Source organism: Onychomys torridus, chromosome 5, assembly GCF_903995425.1.
Source record: "Onychomys torridus chromosome 5, mOncTor1.1, whole genome shotgun sequence".
Classification (NCBI taxonomy): Eukaryota; Metazoa; Chordata; class Mammalia; order Rodentia; family Cricetidae; genus Onychomys; species Onychomys torridus.
The window spans coordinates 11,201,469-11,215,259 of record NC_050447.1 but is presented as its reverse complement, the minus strand read 5'-3'; the positions used below and the strand labels follow the sequence as shown (position 1 = coordinate 11,215,259).

Here is a 13,791-nt window from a genome sequence, read left to right as displayed (position 1 = left end):
CCTCCTGGGAAGGAGCACAGACAACGGCACTCACTGGGGATGGGCCGCAGCACGTCAGGGATGAGGATCTCCACCAGGCCCTGGTACAGCACATTGTCACAGTGCTTGGCCCACTGCAGCACGGGCTGGAACTTGGAGAGGAGCACCAGACTGGCCCTGGGCAGCCGCTTCTCTGCCTCGTCATGCCTGTGTGAACGCACCTAACGTTCAGTCAAGGGCACATGTAACCCCCACATGCAAGGGTGACCCCTCCAAGCCCCAGGGACTCACACAGCCAGCGGTGGTGCCTCGTTAGGCTGGCTAAGGTTATATCTCCAGAAGGTCTTCCATAGTGTTTCTACCAGTGTGAACTGGAGATTTACCATGACATCCACAATGGCCTGCAGGGACAGGACTTCACAATGGGGATTGGGCAGGGCCAGCATGCGGCTTCCTGCCCAAGGCAGAAGAGCTGCATTCAAGGCTGGCCCACCCCCTACTCACTCACCATCTGACTGCCCTACCTCACAATGTTCCCGGTACAGGACCTGGAAGGCCTTGACATCCCCAGGGCCGACGCCCTCCGGCAGCACTTTGCCCTGGAGGTCCAGCTCAACAAAATCAGGGAGACTCCTGGAGGCATCTAGGGGGAGGGGCACCATGAGGCCGTGTCCACCAGCCTACCTCTCTGGCTACCTCAGGGTCCTAGTCACCTATCACCTTCCCAACGTGTGGATCCCACGTATGTGGTGAATGGTGAGGCTCAAGCAGGGTGAGCTACTGGCCCAGGGCCCCAGGGCCCTCCACAGAGCATATGAGGTGCCTGGCCTGGCCTGTGGAATGATGGTTCTGACTGGTCCTTAGACACTTAGTACAGGCAGCCTCCCTGCCGAGACAGCAGGTGTCTAAAGGCCCTGTTAGTACCACAGGGATGCTGTTCAGGGTTAACATGGGTCACCAGGGCCACACCTGACTATGACCTCCCATATCTTCCTCCACTCCCCAGCCAGTGTCCCCATGTGGCCATGAGGCTATTAGCAGCTGTCGGGCACCATCAGGCCTTGTTCCCCCTTTGTCATCTTAGTGTGTGTAGAAACTGAACACATACCCTGGGTACACCCTGGCCCTCTCAGTTACTAATCCTAGTCACATGACACAGCTGCAGGCCAACAAGGACAGGACCCCTGTCATGTTAGTGGACCACTGTATGACCATCCAAGGCATTTCCTGTCTGTGTGGATGCAGCACTACCAGGCTCCACTGGGTACACAGACACACAAACACTGGCTACTAAAAGGAATGAGATGGTGTACACCCTGGGATCTCAGCAATGGAGGCTGAGGCAGAAGGTTCATGAATTCCAGGTCGGTCCTGATGAAAGTATAGGGCAGGCTAGGCATGGTGGCACACGCCTTATCCCAGCTCTTAGGAAGTAGAGGCTAGTGGGTCTGTGTGAGCTAGAGGCCAGCATGGTCTATATAGTGAGTTCTGTGACTAGCCAGAACTATATAGCGAGACCCTGTCTAAACTGCCCCCCCCCCATGGGGTTGGGAGATCTAAGTAAAGGTTTCTGGGGATAGAGCAACCCCACAAAGACAGAGGGAAGCAAGGCTGAATGTCCAGACTCCCCCATAGGCCCTCCTGAGTCCCCAGAGGCAGGCTGCCCTGCCCATCGGCTCTCACCCAGGAACTGCTGGTACTGCTGCACCTGGGCGCTGATGTCTGACAACCCTGTGCTCTGCTGCCCCACGGCAACACCGTTGGCCACGCCCTCCATCTTCTGGACGGGCTTGAGCCTGGAGGGAAGGGTAGTGGGGTGGCTGGTGGGGAGATGGGCCAGCTGGGGTAAGGGGAGATAAGCCACCTAGTGTGGGTGGGGGAGGGTAGACAGCTGTGTGGGGACTAGGTTTTTGAAGGGATGGGCTGGGGTTGGGGGTGGGTAGCAGGTGAGGACTGATGGAGGCAGGCGTGGTTGGGTGGTAAGTAATGGGTCACCTGGAAGGGACAAGTCACCTGGTGGGGGACAGGCAGGCTGATGACCTAGGGCATGGTCAAGTGGTACAGAACAGCCAGCTCTGCAGTCCCTGCTCAGTCTCAGAGCAGGAGGCTCCTACCTCTGTTTCTGGGAGAAGGGCTGGCCTCGCATGGCCATGTGCTGCTGATCCTCCATCAGCCGCAGCAGGGGTGAGCTGGCTTTGATCCGCAGGCCGTAATAGTGGTACTTAGAGTTGCCCCTGGGAAGAAGGGGTGAGGTGCTTTACCAGCTGGGCAGGACACTGGGGGTCTCACACAGCTTTGCTCTCATTTCAGGGCCTGGACAAAGGAAGCTACCCTGCTCAGCTGAAGATGCAAAGGGCACCAGATGGCAAGAGTCACTGCTTGCTACCAACTCTGATACCAGGCAAGCACCTGGCTTGATCATCAGGGCATATGAGGTGCTTATACTGAGCATGTAACTCCACTTCCTCTCGATCTTATGAAGGGTGTTCCTGATAGCTTGAACAGACATGAAAAAACTGAGACCAAGAGATCAAGTACATCACCAAGGATAGTATGAATGAATGAATGAATGAATGAATGAATGAATGAATGCAATGATGCCTGAGCTACTAACTGGAAAAGAGATGAGCAGACGTCAAGGGACAGCTGAGTAAGGAGAGTAAGCACAGGAATAGGAAGCACAACCAGAGCAATGTCCCAGAGGTAGGCACAGGAAGCAGGGCTGAGTGGAGTGAGCAGGAGCAAAAGAGTTCTTGCCCTGTGGTTCAAACCCACTTGGAGTTGAGGTGGGTCACATAAGCATATGCCCTTGGGGCCCAGGGCAGCTGGTGGGACAAACCTGGTGCCCAGGCGGCGGGTGCGTAGCCCCATGAATACTGAGCGGATGAGCTTGCCGAAAGAGGCGGCATTGACGGGCTCCAGCTTCTGCTCCTGGCAGTGCAGCAGGTAATGGCAGTAGAGGGTGCTCCGCGGCAGGCTCACACCTTCAGCGGTCTCGTAATTGTCTAGGAGCCACTGGACCTGGAGCATACAGAGGGCAGTGCTGACAGTCCTTGGCGTCCTTGGAAGTGGTTCCCACTGTGGCTCTGATGGCCACCCTGGCCTGCTGTAAGGCACGTATCCTGTCACAGTGTTCCCGGAACCACAGTCTTTCAAAGCGCCTAGCAGCACTGACCGACACACATGCCACTAGCCACCTGCAGCTACTTAAAAACAGAGCTGTTAATATTTGAGGAATGAAAAGCCAGTCTCCCCCGGTCACAGGATAAGAGTCCACCTAGAGGTGACATTATAGAGACGGATAACAGATCATGGTTCCTGAGGAGGTTGAAGATGTTGAAAGAGAGGTAGAGGAGGGTATATATTAAGAGGTGAGGTCTCTGAGGATGAAAGAGCTCTGCAGTTTTTCCTCAGTGCTCCAGACGGAACCCAGGACCTCACACAGTTAGGTAAGCCTTTGCTGCCTCATTTCTGTATCTTGACTGTGGCAGGTATCTCTCCACATTTACAATCCCATGGAGCAAGCCTGGTGACATAGTGATACACACCTAAACTCCCAACACTGGGGAAACTGAGGCCATTCTGGATTACAAAGGGAGATCTGTCTCAAAAACAACAGACAGGGGTGCTGGAGAGATGGCTCAGCAGTTAAGAGCACTGGCTGTTCTTCCAGAGGTTCTGAGTTCAATTCCCAGCAACTACATGGTGGCTCACAACCATCTGTAATGAGGTCTGGTGCCCTCTTCTGGCCTGCAGGCAGAACACTGTATGCATAATAAATAAATAAATCTTTAAAAAAACAAAAAACAAAAAACAGACAGAAACCGACTGTGGCCACAAACCAAGATTTCTGGACTGGGCACTGTCTGTTAGGGAAATGGGGCTGAGCAAGGAGGCAGGTGAGCAGGAAAAGGTGTACTGGCATTTGTCAGGGCCTTTTTGTTTATGTGTGTGTTTAAGTGTTCATGTGAGAGGACACATAGGAGCATGTGTGCAGTATGTGTGTACAGGCCAAAGGCTGACATCTCCCTAGTTGCTGCCTACTTTGTTTTTATTTTATGTGTATGAGTTTTTTGCCTACATGTCTGTCTGTATACCTTACATGCCTGGTCTCCACAGAGACCAGAAGAGGATGTCAGATCCCCTGGAATTAGAGTTACAGACAGGTGTGAGCTACCATGTGGGTACGGGGAATTGAACCCAGGGCCTCCAGATGAGCAGCCAGTGCTCTTAACCACTGAGCCATCTCTCTAGCCCCACCCCACCCCCACCTTGTTTTCTTGAGAAAGCATCTCTCAATGAACCTGGAGCTTATAATCTGGTTGGCTGTAAGCGAACCCCAGGTACCTCTGTCTCTGCCCTCGAGCAGCACTGGGTTTATAACTTGTGAAAGTACTGAGGTCACAAACTCAGAAACTCTTGCTTTCACAGAAGCCCTTTACTATCCAGGACAGTCACCAGAACCACACAGAAAAACCCTGCCTCGAAAAATCAAAAAAATAAAAAAATAAAAAGGTAACTGGGAAAACACACACACACACACACACACACACACACACACACACCACATGCACAAACACATACACACACACCACATGCACAAACACATACACACACACACACACCACATGCACAAACACACACACACACCACATGCACAAACACATACACACACACACCACATGCACAAACACACACACACACACACCACATGCACAAACACACACACACACACACCACATGCACAAACACATACACACACACCACATGCACAAACACATACACACACACACACCACATGCACAAACACACACACACACCACATGCACAAACACATACACACACACACCACATGCACAAACACACACACACACACACCACATGCACAAACACATACACACACACACCACATGCACAAACACATACACACACACACCACATGCACAAACACACACACACACCACATGCACAAACACATACACACACACCACATGCACAAACACATACACACACACCACATGCACAAACACATACACACACACCACATGCACAAACACATACACACACACCACATGCACAAACACACACACACCACATGCACAAACACACACACACACACACCACATGCACAAACACACACACACACACCACATGCACAAACACATACACACACACACCACATGCACAAACACACACACACACACACCACATGCACAAACACATACACACACACCACATGCACAAACACATACACACACACACCACATGCACAAACACATACACACACACACCACATGCACAAACACATACACACACACACCACATGCACAAACACACACACACACACACCACATGCACAAACACACACACACACCACATGCACAAACACACACACACACACCACATGCACAAACACACACACACACACACACACCACATGCACAAACACACACACACACACACACACACACACACACACACACACACACACACAGTCTCTCAGTGACCTCGACCACCAGGGCTAAACAGCAACCCAGGGCACGCGGTGTCTTGTCCAGGCAGGAAGAACTCTCACCTCCTCATCAGATCCTGGTCACTCTACTTGTATGTGTGCGCTTTTATTTTGTTTTGTTTTGGTTTTTTTCAAACAGGGTTTCTCTGTGTAGCCCTAGCTGTCCTAGAACTCACTCTGTAGCCCAGGCTGGCCTTGAACTCACAGAGATCCTCCTGCCTCTGCCTCCTGAGTGCTGGGATCAAAGGCGTGCACTGCCTGGCAGCATGCGTGTTTTAAGCAGCACCAGAGGACCCACAGCATTGTGAAATCACATGGTTCACGTCAGTGTCTTTTAAAATAGACTAAATAAACTAATGAGGACTAGTAGTCAGGGTGCTCTGGTATGTAGGGGGATGGGGGGGGCAGGGACAAGGTGTTCTGACCCAACCCACAGTCCCTACTGACAATGGGCCAGACTCTGACAGTGCCACCAACATTGACTCCAAGAGCCCTATCTTAACTGTTACCAGTTCTGACTAAGGACATTTCTGCGACTGTCCCAGAGCGTCACACAGCAGCTGAGGTACACAGCAGCTGAGCAACACCTAAGGTTACACTGCATAGGATACCAGGCTCCTGGGTCAGGGGAGCACTGGACCACTGAGCTATAATACCTTGGGCCAAATTTCTATATCTTGATTATGACCAAGTTCCCCGCCACACCCTCCCCAAGTGCTCACCTCCCATTTCCTCTGAATGGGGTCAGAACACTTACTGTGGCTGGTGAGGCACGGGTGGTGTGGGAGTAAGACTGGCTGGCATTGCCTAGCATGTAGCCACCTTGGATCACGTAGGTGCCTGCTCCACTGCCGCCGCCGCTGCCGCCGCTGCTGCTGCTGCCACCTCCCCCGCTGCCCCCTGCCCCCACGCTGCTGTTGCTGGCCCCAGCCTCACTGCTGGAGGAGCTGGCGACAATCGGGCTGCCGGACACATACATGGGCACTGCGCCACTGCTGGCCACAGTCTGGGAAGTAGCCGGTGTGCTGACCTGGGCAGCAGTGCCCGGAGCCTCATAGTAGCTGGTGCCTGCTGGTTGTGTGTAGATCGGCGTCTCAGGGTAGGGGTAGGTGCTGGAGCGGCTGCCAAGAAGCAGACATGAGGCTATGATTAGTGAGTCTTGTACAAGGAAGGTGGGATTCCAGGAGAGGACCAGAGAAGCCACAGAACACCAATGTGGCCCACCTTCACATATGAGACTGGGCATGGCCTAAAACTGAATGGGCAATCACGTCCTTGGTATTTTTCTAAAAAAAAAAATTCTTTATATTTGTTTATTACTTGGAGGGCAGCACACAGGTACCACAGCATACGTGTGGAGGTCAGAGGCCAACTTGTGGGAGTCAGATCTCTCCATCTACCATGTGGGTCCTAGAGATCGAACTCAGGTTGTGAGGCTTGGCAGCAAGCACCTGCTGAACCATCTTACTGGCCCTTTGTAGGTAGCTTTCACTGAACTGTGCAGCACTCTGGTACAGGAGTGCCTTCCCTTGCTGAAGAAGTGGAGAAAATAAGGTAGGGTCCAGAATGCAAGTTTTGGGCCCAGGGAAGGAAAATCTAGGGACAACAAGGTTCATAGGACTGTAGGGCAGGTAGAGGAGTGTCTGTGACTGTCTAGCTTTCCTGCAGGGGCTGCCCCTTCAACCCAGAACACATACTGAGTGATGTTCCGGTAACACATGCTGCAAATCTGACCGTTCAGGACAGCGAGGGCATTTGGGCCCATCTTCGGAGGCTGCAAACTAAAGAAGGCCAGGGCAGTGTGAGGAGAAGATTGCAGTCCGCCTAAACCAGGCACAATGGACAACCAGAGACAAGAGGTTGGAAGGGTAGGAAAAGACAACCCTAAGTGCAGGTAGAGAGCTCTGTGGAGAGGGGACAGGCAGAACCACCTCTCAGTTTCCACCTCTGAGCCCACTCAATGTGTCAGTGATTAAGACATAAAAACGTGAGCCTGGCCAATGGCTCAGTGGGTGGGGGTGCTTGCCAACAAGCCTGAAGACCTAGGTTTGATCCCCGAAGCCCACATAGCAAAGAGACTCCAGTGTTGCCCTCTGCACTGCACTTACTACATGGTGCACACACATTCTCCCCACCATCTCCACACACAAATGAGGGCCAGTAAGACAGCTCTGGTGTTACAGATGCATGCCACCATGCCAGGCTATTGCATAGGTATAGAGATCTGACCTCAGGTTCTCATGTTTAGTAAGCAAGCAATTTATAGTTGAGCCATTTCCCCAGCCCCCAAGGAAAGTTTTGAGACAGAATATTTAGCCTGTGTTTCTGAAAAATGAAATGGACCATTTCTTTTTTATTTGAGACAGGACCTAACTATGTAATGAGCCTTCAATTCAAGATCTTCCTGGGGCAAGATGGCTCAGGAGGTAGGGTGCTTGCTACCAAGCCTGAGGAACTGAGTTTGACTCCTGGGACCTACAGGATGGAGAAAGAAAACTGACCCTTCAGGTTGTTCTCTGATCTCCATATGTACACCATGGCACAAACGTGCCCCCCCCCTACACATAAATAAATCAATGTAATAAAAAAAAAAAAAAGAATCTGCCCGCCTCTGCCTCCCCAGTACTGCTAAAACAGGGTAGTTTTATGCTCAGAGCATTTCCGGGTAGTAACAGAGAAACAGACACTCTGTGGGGCATTAAAGGTCAGATCTGAGAACTAAAGAACTGCTTTTTCTTGATTCAGATAGACAAATTTAGTCAGGCAGTGGTAGCACACATCTTTAATCCCAGCACTCGGAAGGCACAGGCAGGAAAAGATCCGCCTGCCTCCGCCTTCTGAGTGCTGGGATTAAAAGGCATGTGCCACCACTGCCTGGCAAAAATGAAAAGTTTATGTTGTAGAAATGTATTTACAAATATTTCTCTATATATCATATGTATACATACATGTGTAGTGGATAGCCATCCCAGCATTGGCCTGGAAGTTCCAACCCCCATTGAGGCTTCGGTAATGGTCACGCCCACAAGGCGGGGCGGAGGAGGAAGCAGAAGACACAGGATCGAGAGGAGAGGTCACTCTCTTGGTTCTGGGACCCTGGACACTGGAGGTAGACGGAGCAGAGTTCTCCAGAGAACACCGCTGGACTGCGCCATACCTTTGCCAGACCCTGCAACCTATCCCTTCATTTGTAAGTTACCCCACAAAATAAACCTCCCTTTTAACTACGTGGAGTGGCCTTAATAATTTCACCAATATACGTGTATGTTTTTTTCTTTCTCTTTTCCTTCCTGAAACTGAAATCCATCTAACCACACAGCCCCTATTAGTGGAGGTGCCCCCCCAACTGACCAGTGTCTATTCTGCTACCAGCAGCCTATATTCCTGGTAGCTCTGGCTGACCCTGGGAAGCTCCCATGGAGGTGAGGCTATCACCTGAGCCTTGCAGGTCAGTGGGGAGCTGGAACTGTGGCCCGGTGCCCCAGACAGATGTGAGCCCTCCCTCCGTCGCTCTGCCCACTTACATGGCGCTGGCTGCGTAGCTGGCGTCGCCACCCTCCACATACTGCACCTGGCTGGGGTACACATGTGGAACAGGCACCTGCTGGAGCTGCTGTACCTGCGGCAGGAGGAAGAACAGGGTCGCGGGTCCGGGCTGGCCACAACCCAGTCTCCCTGACACCCAGAAAAATCCCCAGCACAGCAGGGTTCTCTGAACATGGGCCAGAGGCTAGAGGCTGAAGATGTAAGGCTTAGGGCCGTGGCTGAAAAACAGGAGGTGCTGGGATTCTCTGGTTTGGTTGGGAACAACAGAGGTTGAGGATGCTGACGGGCACGGGAAGGGATGCCAGATAGGATTCCACAATGGGCTTGGAAGGTGGGAAACACAGGCATGTGTGTACCCGGTTTGTAATTAAAGATCGGGCCTGAGGGGCTCCGGGAAACCTGAACGTTTCCCAGGCAGAATGTTCAGGGTGGAGCCTGGAGAGGGGTCAGTTTATGGGATAGAATCTGAAATGGCTGACAACACCTTAGGGGCGGGTACTGGATAGCCCACCTCCACCCCCAACCCGGGTTTGCAGGGGTACAGTCTGGGACCTAGTTCCTGGGGCAGAACCTGTAATGACTGACAGCACTTGGGGGCGGGGCAGACACCGCACCCCTCCCTCCTTGGACTGCAGGGGCGGAGCCTGGGGCCTGGACTTGGCTTGGAGGCGGGGCCGAAGCGGCCCGGCGGGCGGGACGCCCCGCCCCCGCCCCGCCCCGCCCCCCGCTGTGCGTCCGCGGCCCGCCGCCACCTACTTTGAGGGCGGTGCCGAACACTAGCACCTGGGGAATTCTGTGGATCCTGACCCTCAGGTCGGGGCTGGCTCGGGCCGAGAGCCCCGGCAGTGGCTCGAAGACTACCCTCTGCTGCGGCGGGAGCAGGTGTGGGGGCAGCACGCCCACCAGCTCCACCCACTGCTCCACGCCCGGCTCGTAAGGCAGCGGCGGCTGCTCAGGGCTGCCTAGCTGCGAGGCCTCGCCGCAACACGCTGGCCCTGGCCCGGGAGGCCGGGGCGGCAGCTCCGGCGGCGGCGTGGGCCGGGGTTCTTGCTGCTCTGCCTTCCTAGCGGGAAACTGACTGCCTGAGCTCTGGAGGACAAACAGAGACACTGGGGGGTCACCGGGCTGTACGCACATGGGCACCCGGATGAAGATTCCCCACCTAGTCTTGTTAGGGAAGGAAGGAATGGACCGGGCAGTATCAGAAAGAAGCGGGATTCAAATCCAGACCTCTCTTAACAAGACTCGTGTCCTGAGCGGTCAGGTGCTGGGATGGGGTAGGATTGACCTGTACGGGGCTTCAAACTTTGAGGGATCCCATTGTCTCCGCCCTTCCGGGCCCCCAGCTGGCTCCATTCCTCCCTAGGATTTGGTACCAGTCTGACTGCCCCTGACATAGAGAGCTGAGACACGCACCTCTTGAGCAACGTGAACTGGCTGCAGTCCCTGCCCAGTCAGCGGCTGCACCGCGCCAGCTTTGGTCTGTGGAGTGGCCTGGACTACTGACCTCTGGGAAAGAAGAGGCAAGTCCTACTATAGTAACCATAGCAACCAGGGCAGCAAGTCCCAGGCATGCTTGGGAACCTCAGAACAGCACTCTAGGGAAAAGGCTGCCATTTCCCCAGGCCAAGGGCAGCCTTCCCATGTGGGATCCAGCAACACAGGCCTTCCAGGTTCCTTACTGTATGACACTTGGCTATCTGGAGGTTCAGAGTGATCTAGCCCAAGAAGGGAAGTATCTGTGAATCCCTATGGTTGGGTGGTTTCTGTTTCCTCTAGGGAAGAATCTGTCTATGACTTTGGCCTATTTGAGATTTTTCAGCCTGGTGCTGGGAATTTGGGGCCTTATGCATGGTAGGCAAGCTCTCTACCACTATGCTATATCCCCAGCATTCTTTCAAATTTTGATCTGAATCAGGGTCTGACTATGTTGCCCAAACTGGCTTTGAAGTTGAGATCTCCTGGCCTCAGCCTCTCAAGTAGCAAAGAGTATGGAGGGCACACAAAGCTTGTCTCATCTTGGTTTTCGAGAGGCCAAGAACCCCAAAAGTTAAGCAATTAATAAGGACACACAAGACCACCCTTGCCTCTTGATCTGCTCAGGCCACTGTGGCTGGCACTGGGCAATTTGGCCTCCTCTGGAAGGTTGGGCACATCCTGGGGATGGTAGAGATGGCTCAGTGGTTAAGAGACCAGGCTGTTCTTCTCAAGGACCCAGGTTCAGTTCCTAGCACCCACGTGGCAGCTCACAACTGTCTTTAACTCCACTTCTAGGTGGACACATGGCACACAGACATAACATGCAAATAAAACACACATTTAAAAAAAGTTAAAACCCAAGACCTTTCCCTGACACCTTAGGAATAAGCAACTACTTGGCCTTGCTACCTCCCCTCCTCAGTAAGCTGACCTAAAGAGGCCAATGTGTGTTCTTGCTGTTTGGTTTTGTAGAACCAAGATGGAATCCAGGGCCTTGGCATGATGGGTAAGTACACCCCAGCCATCCCAAAGTGGGTTTTCTTTTCTTCTTTGTTGTGAGTGCTGCATGTGTGCACAGTCAGAGGACAACTTGTAGGAGCTGGCTGTCCCATCTTTACTGTGAGTGTTGTGTGTGTGCACAGTCAGAGGACAACTTGTTGGCTGTCCTGTTCTCACTCAGGGCTCAGGGATGGAATTCAGATTGTCAGGCTTGTTGGCAAGTGTCCTTTACCCACTGAGCCATCTCTCCAGCTCCCAACATGAGTTTCCAAAGCCAGAACGTGCCCTCTGAGGTACTTCTACAGGTGTCACAGTCAGGGACACTGAATCTAGACAGAGGCCAAGGCTCTTGCCAAATGCCCACATGGCAGGCTGGAGCTGGACCCCATCTGCTGGGCTCTAATAGGCCAGAGACACAGACATGGGTGGCTACTTGGCCGACACCCCAGCCCTAGCGACTGCCCACCCTGGCCAGGCACCTCTTGGCTGACAGGGACAGTCTGCTGGACGCTGTGCACCTGTAGTGGCTGTACAGGGCCTGCAGGAGCCCCAGCTGTCTTGCTGGTGGAGTTGTTGGTCTGCACTGGTGACCTCTATAAGAGAACAAACAGGACAGTGTCAGGGCCAGCTTGGGTTGTATCTGGGCAGCTGGGTCCTAGCAAACCCGCCTGAGAAGACTCTTTGCAAAGGGTGGACTATCCCACAGCAGCCATACACTGCCTGCAGGGAGGGACCGCAAGGTGTCCAATTCTCCCTCAAGGACCAGAGGCTTCCATAATCAGAAGGGCTGCAGCAAGGTGAGAAAGAAAAGTAGCTGGGGGCTGGGCTGGTCCCAGGGCCCAGCTCCTACCCATCAGGCTTTCCTTCACTAACAATAATAACAGAAGTGACATCTACCTTCACTTTCTGCTGCCCCCCCCCCACTTGCTGCGGTGGGTGCTTCTGGTGGCATTTCCCAGTGGAAATGGATGGGAGGGGTTCCCAGGGCCACACAAGGGGAGGGGCTTGTGTTTGCTCTGTGACACGCTGCACTAGGATGGACTGCAATTCTGATAAGAGATGAATGGTGGATTTCACCAGCTCTTTCTGAGACAGGGTCTCACTGTAAGACCTGTTAGCATCATACTACCCTCCTGCTTCAACATCTCGGGTGCAGGTATGTGACAACGCATCCAGAGCCATCAGCTCTGTTATACACAGAAAATACTCGGCTGCAAGGCTGGAAGACCTACCCACAGACGCAGCTAAGCCTGGCATCTGTCCATGTATTCTTTTTTAGGCTTTTGTTGTTTTGTAGACAAGGTCTCACTATGTAATAGATCAGGCTGTCCTGGAACTCACTGTGTAGACCAGGCTGGTCTCAAACTCACAGAAATCTATCTGCCTCTGCCTCCAGCCTGTGGTCTCCAAGCCCTTACTGGTGTGTGTATGTGTGTGTGTGTGTGTGTGTGTGTGTGTGTGTGTGTGTGTGTGTGTGTGTGAGAACCTCAGCTCAGCTGCAGGGCCAGGCATTGGCTAGATCCCCCACCAGGGTTCATGGAGCAGGGTTCAGGAGCTGCAAGTGAGTTGAGGGCAAGAGAGCTTCAAGTGAGGCTAGTCCCAGTGGTACACACCTGCAACCCCGGCTGAGACAGGAGGGTCAGAAGTTAGGGGTCAGCCAGCTCTACACAGGAGTTTGGTATTAGCCTGAATGACACTGTGAGATCCTGTCTCAAAATAGGTGGTGGGGCAAATATGGGGTACCTGGCTGGAACAGGGGAAGAAGATGGGAAGAGGTCAATGTGGCACCACCTACCTCAGGGGCAGGGTGCACCGTCAGGGAGACCTGGCTACCCTTCGTGCCTGGCGCTGCGCTCTGCACCACCAGGTGCTGTGTGGGGATAGCCTGGAGTCAGGAGAAGAAGGAGCATGGTCACCAGCGTCACCGGGCAAAGCCACGCTTTTGGTTTTGTTTCCTGTGCTAGGGGTGGAACCTGCACCTCACTGCCATGCCACCACTGAGCCACATTCCAGTCCCCAGCAATCTCACTGAGCACTGATGCTCTAGGAGCATTCAAGGCACTCCATGCCTGTCAGCTCAGGAACTGCCCCACATCCCAACACAGCACAGTTATGGCTCTACTCCAGAGCAGGTGACACCCAAGCTCAAGGTTGATGAAGGGCCTGTAGAGCACTGGAACCAAGGAGCAAAGCCAGAGTCAGTTCCTGGCTCAAAAGGCACGTGGAATATGTTCTAGAGCCCAATGTGGGGTACATGTCTGCAATCCTAAGATCAG

At 53.2% G+C, this 13,791-nt stretch overlaps 1 protein-coding gene across 1 annotated transcript in view; it reads right to left on the bottom strand.

Annotated features, from left to right (window-relative positions):
• The window catches only part of Rfx1 (regulatory factor X1), a 36,231-nt gene that overhangs the window by 4,124 nt on the left and 18,316 nt on the right, over positions 1-13,791 (bottom strand). The window contains exons 5-15 of the mRNA XM_036187079.1: positions 13,311-13,400; positions 11,995-12,108; positions 10,454-10,546; positions 9,016-9,110; positions 6,249-6,612; positions 2,819-3,000; positions 2,094-2,213; positions 1,663-1,775; positions 504-622; positions 271-380; positions 35-186 (exon numbers count right to left, since the gene is read on the bottom strand). Of these exons, the coding sequence (XP_036042972.1) occupies positions 35-186; positions 271-380; positions 504-622; positions 1,663-1,775; positions 2,094-2,213; positions 2,819-3,000; positions 6,249-6,612; positions 9,016-9,110; positions 10,454-10,546; positions 11,995-12,108; positions 13,311-13,400 (1,552 nt within the window). The remainder of the gene's footprint in view (positions 1-34; positions 187-270; positions 381-503; positions 623-1,662; positions 1,776-2,093; positions 2,214-2,818; positions 3,001-6,248; positions 6,613-9,015; positions 9,111-10,453; positions 10,547-11,994; positions 12,109-13,310; positions 13,401-13,791) is intronic.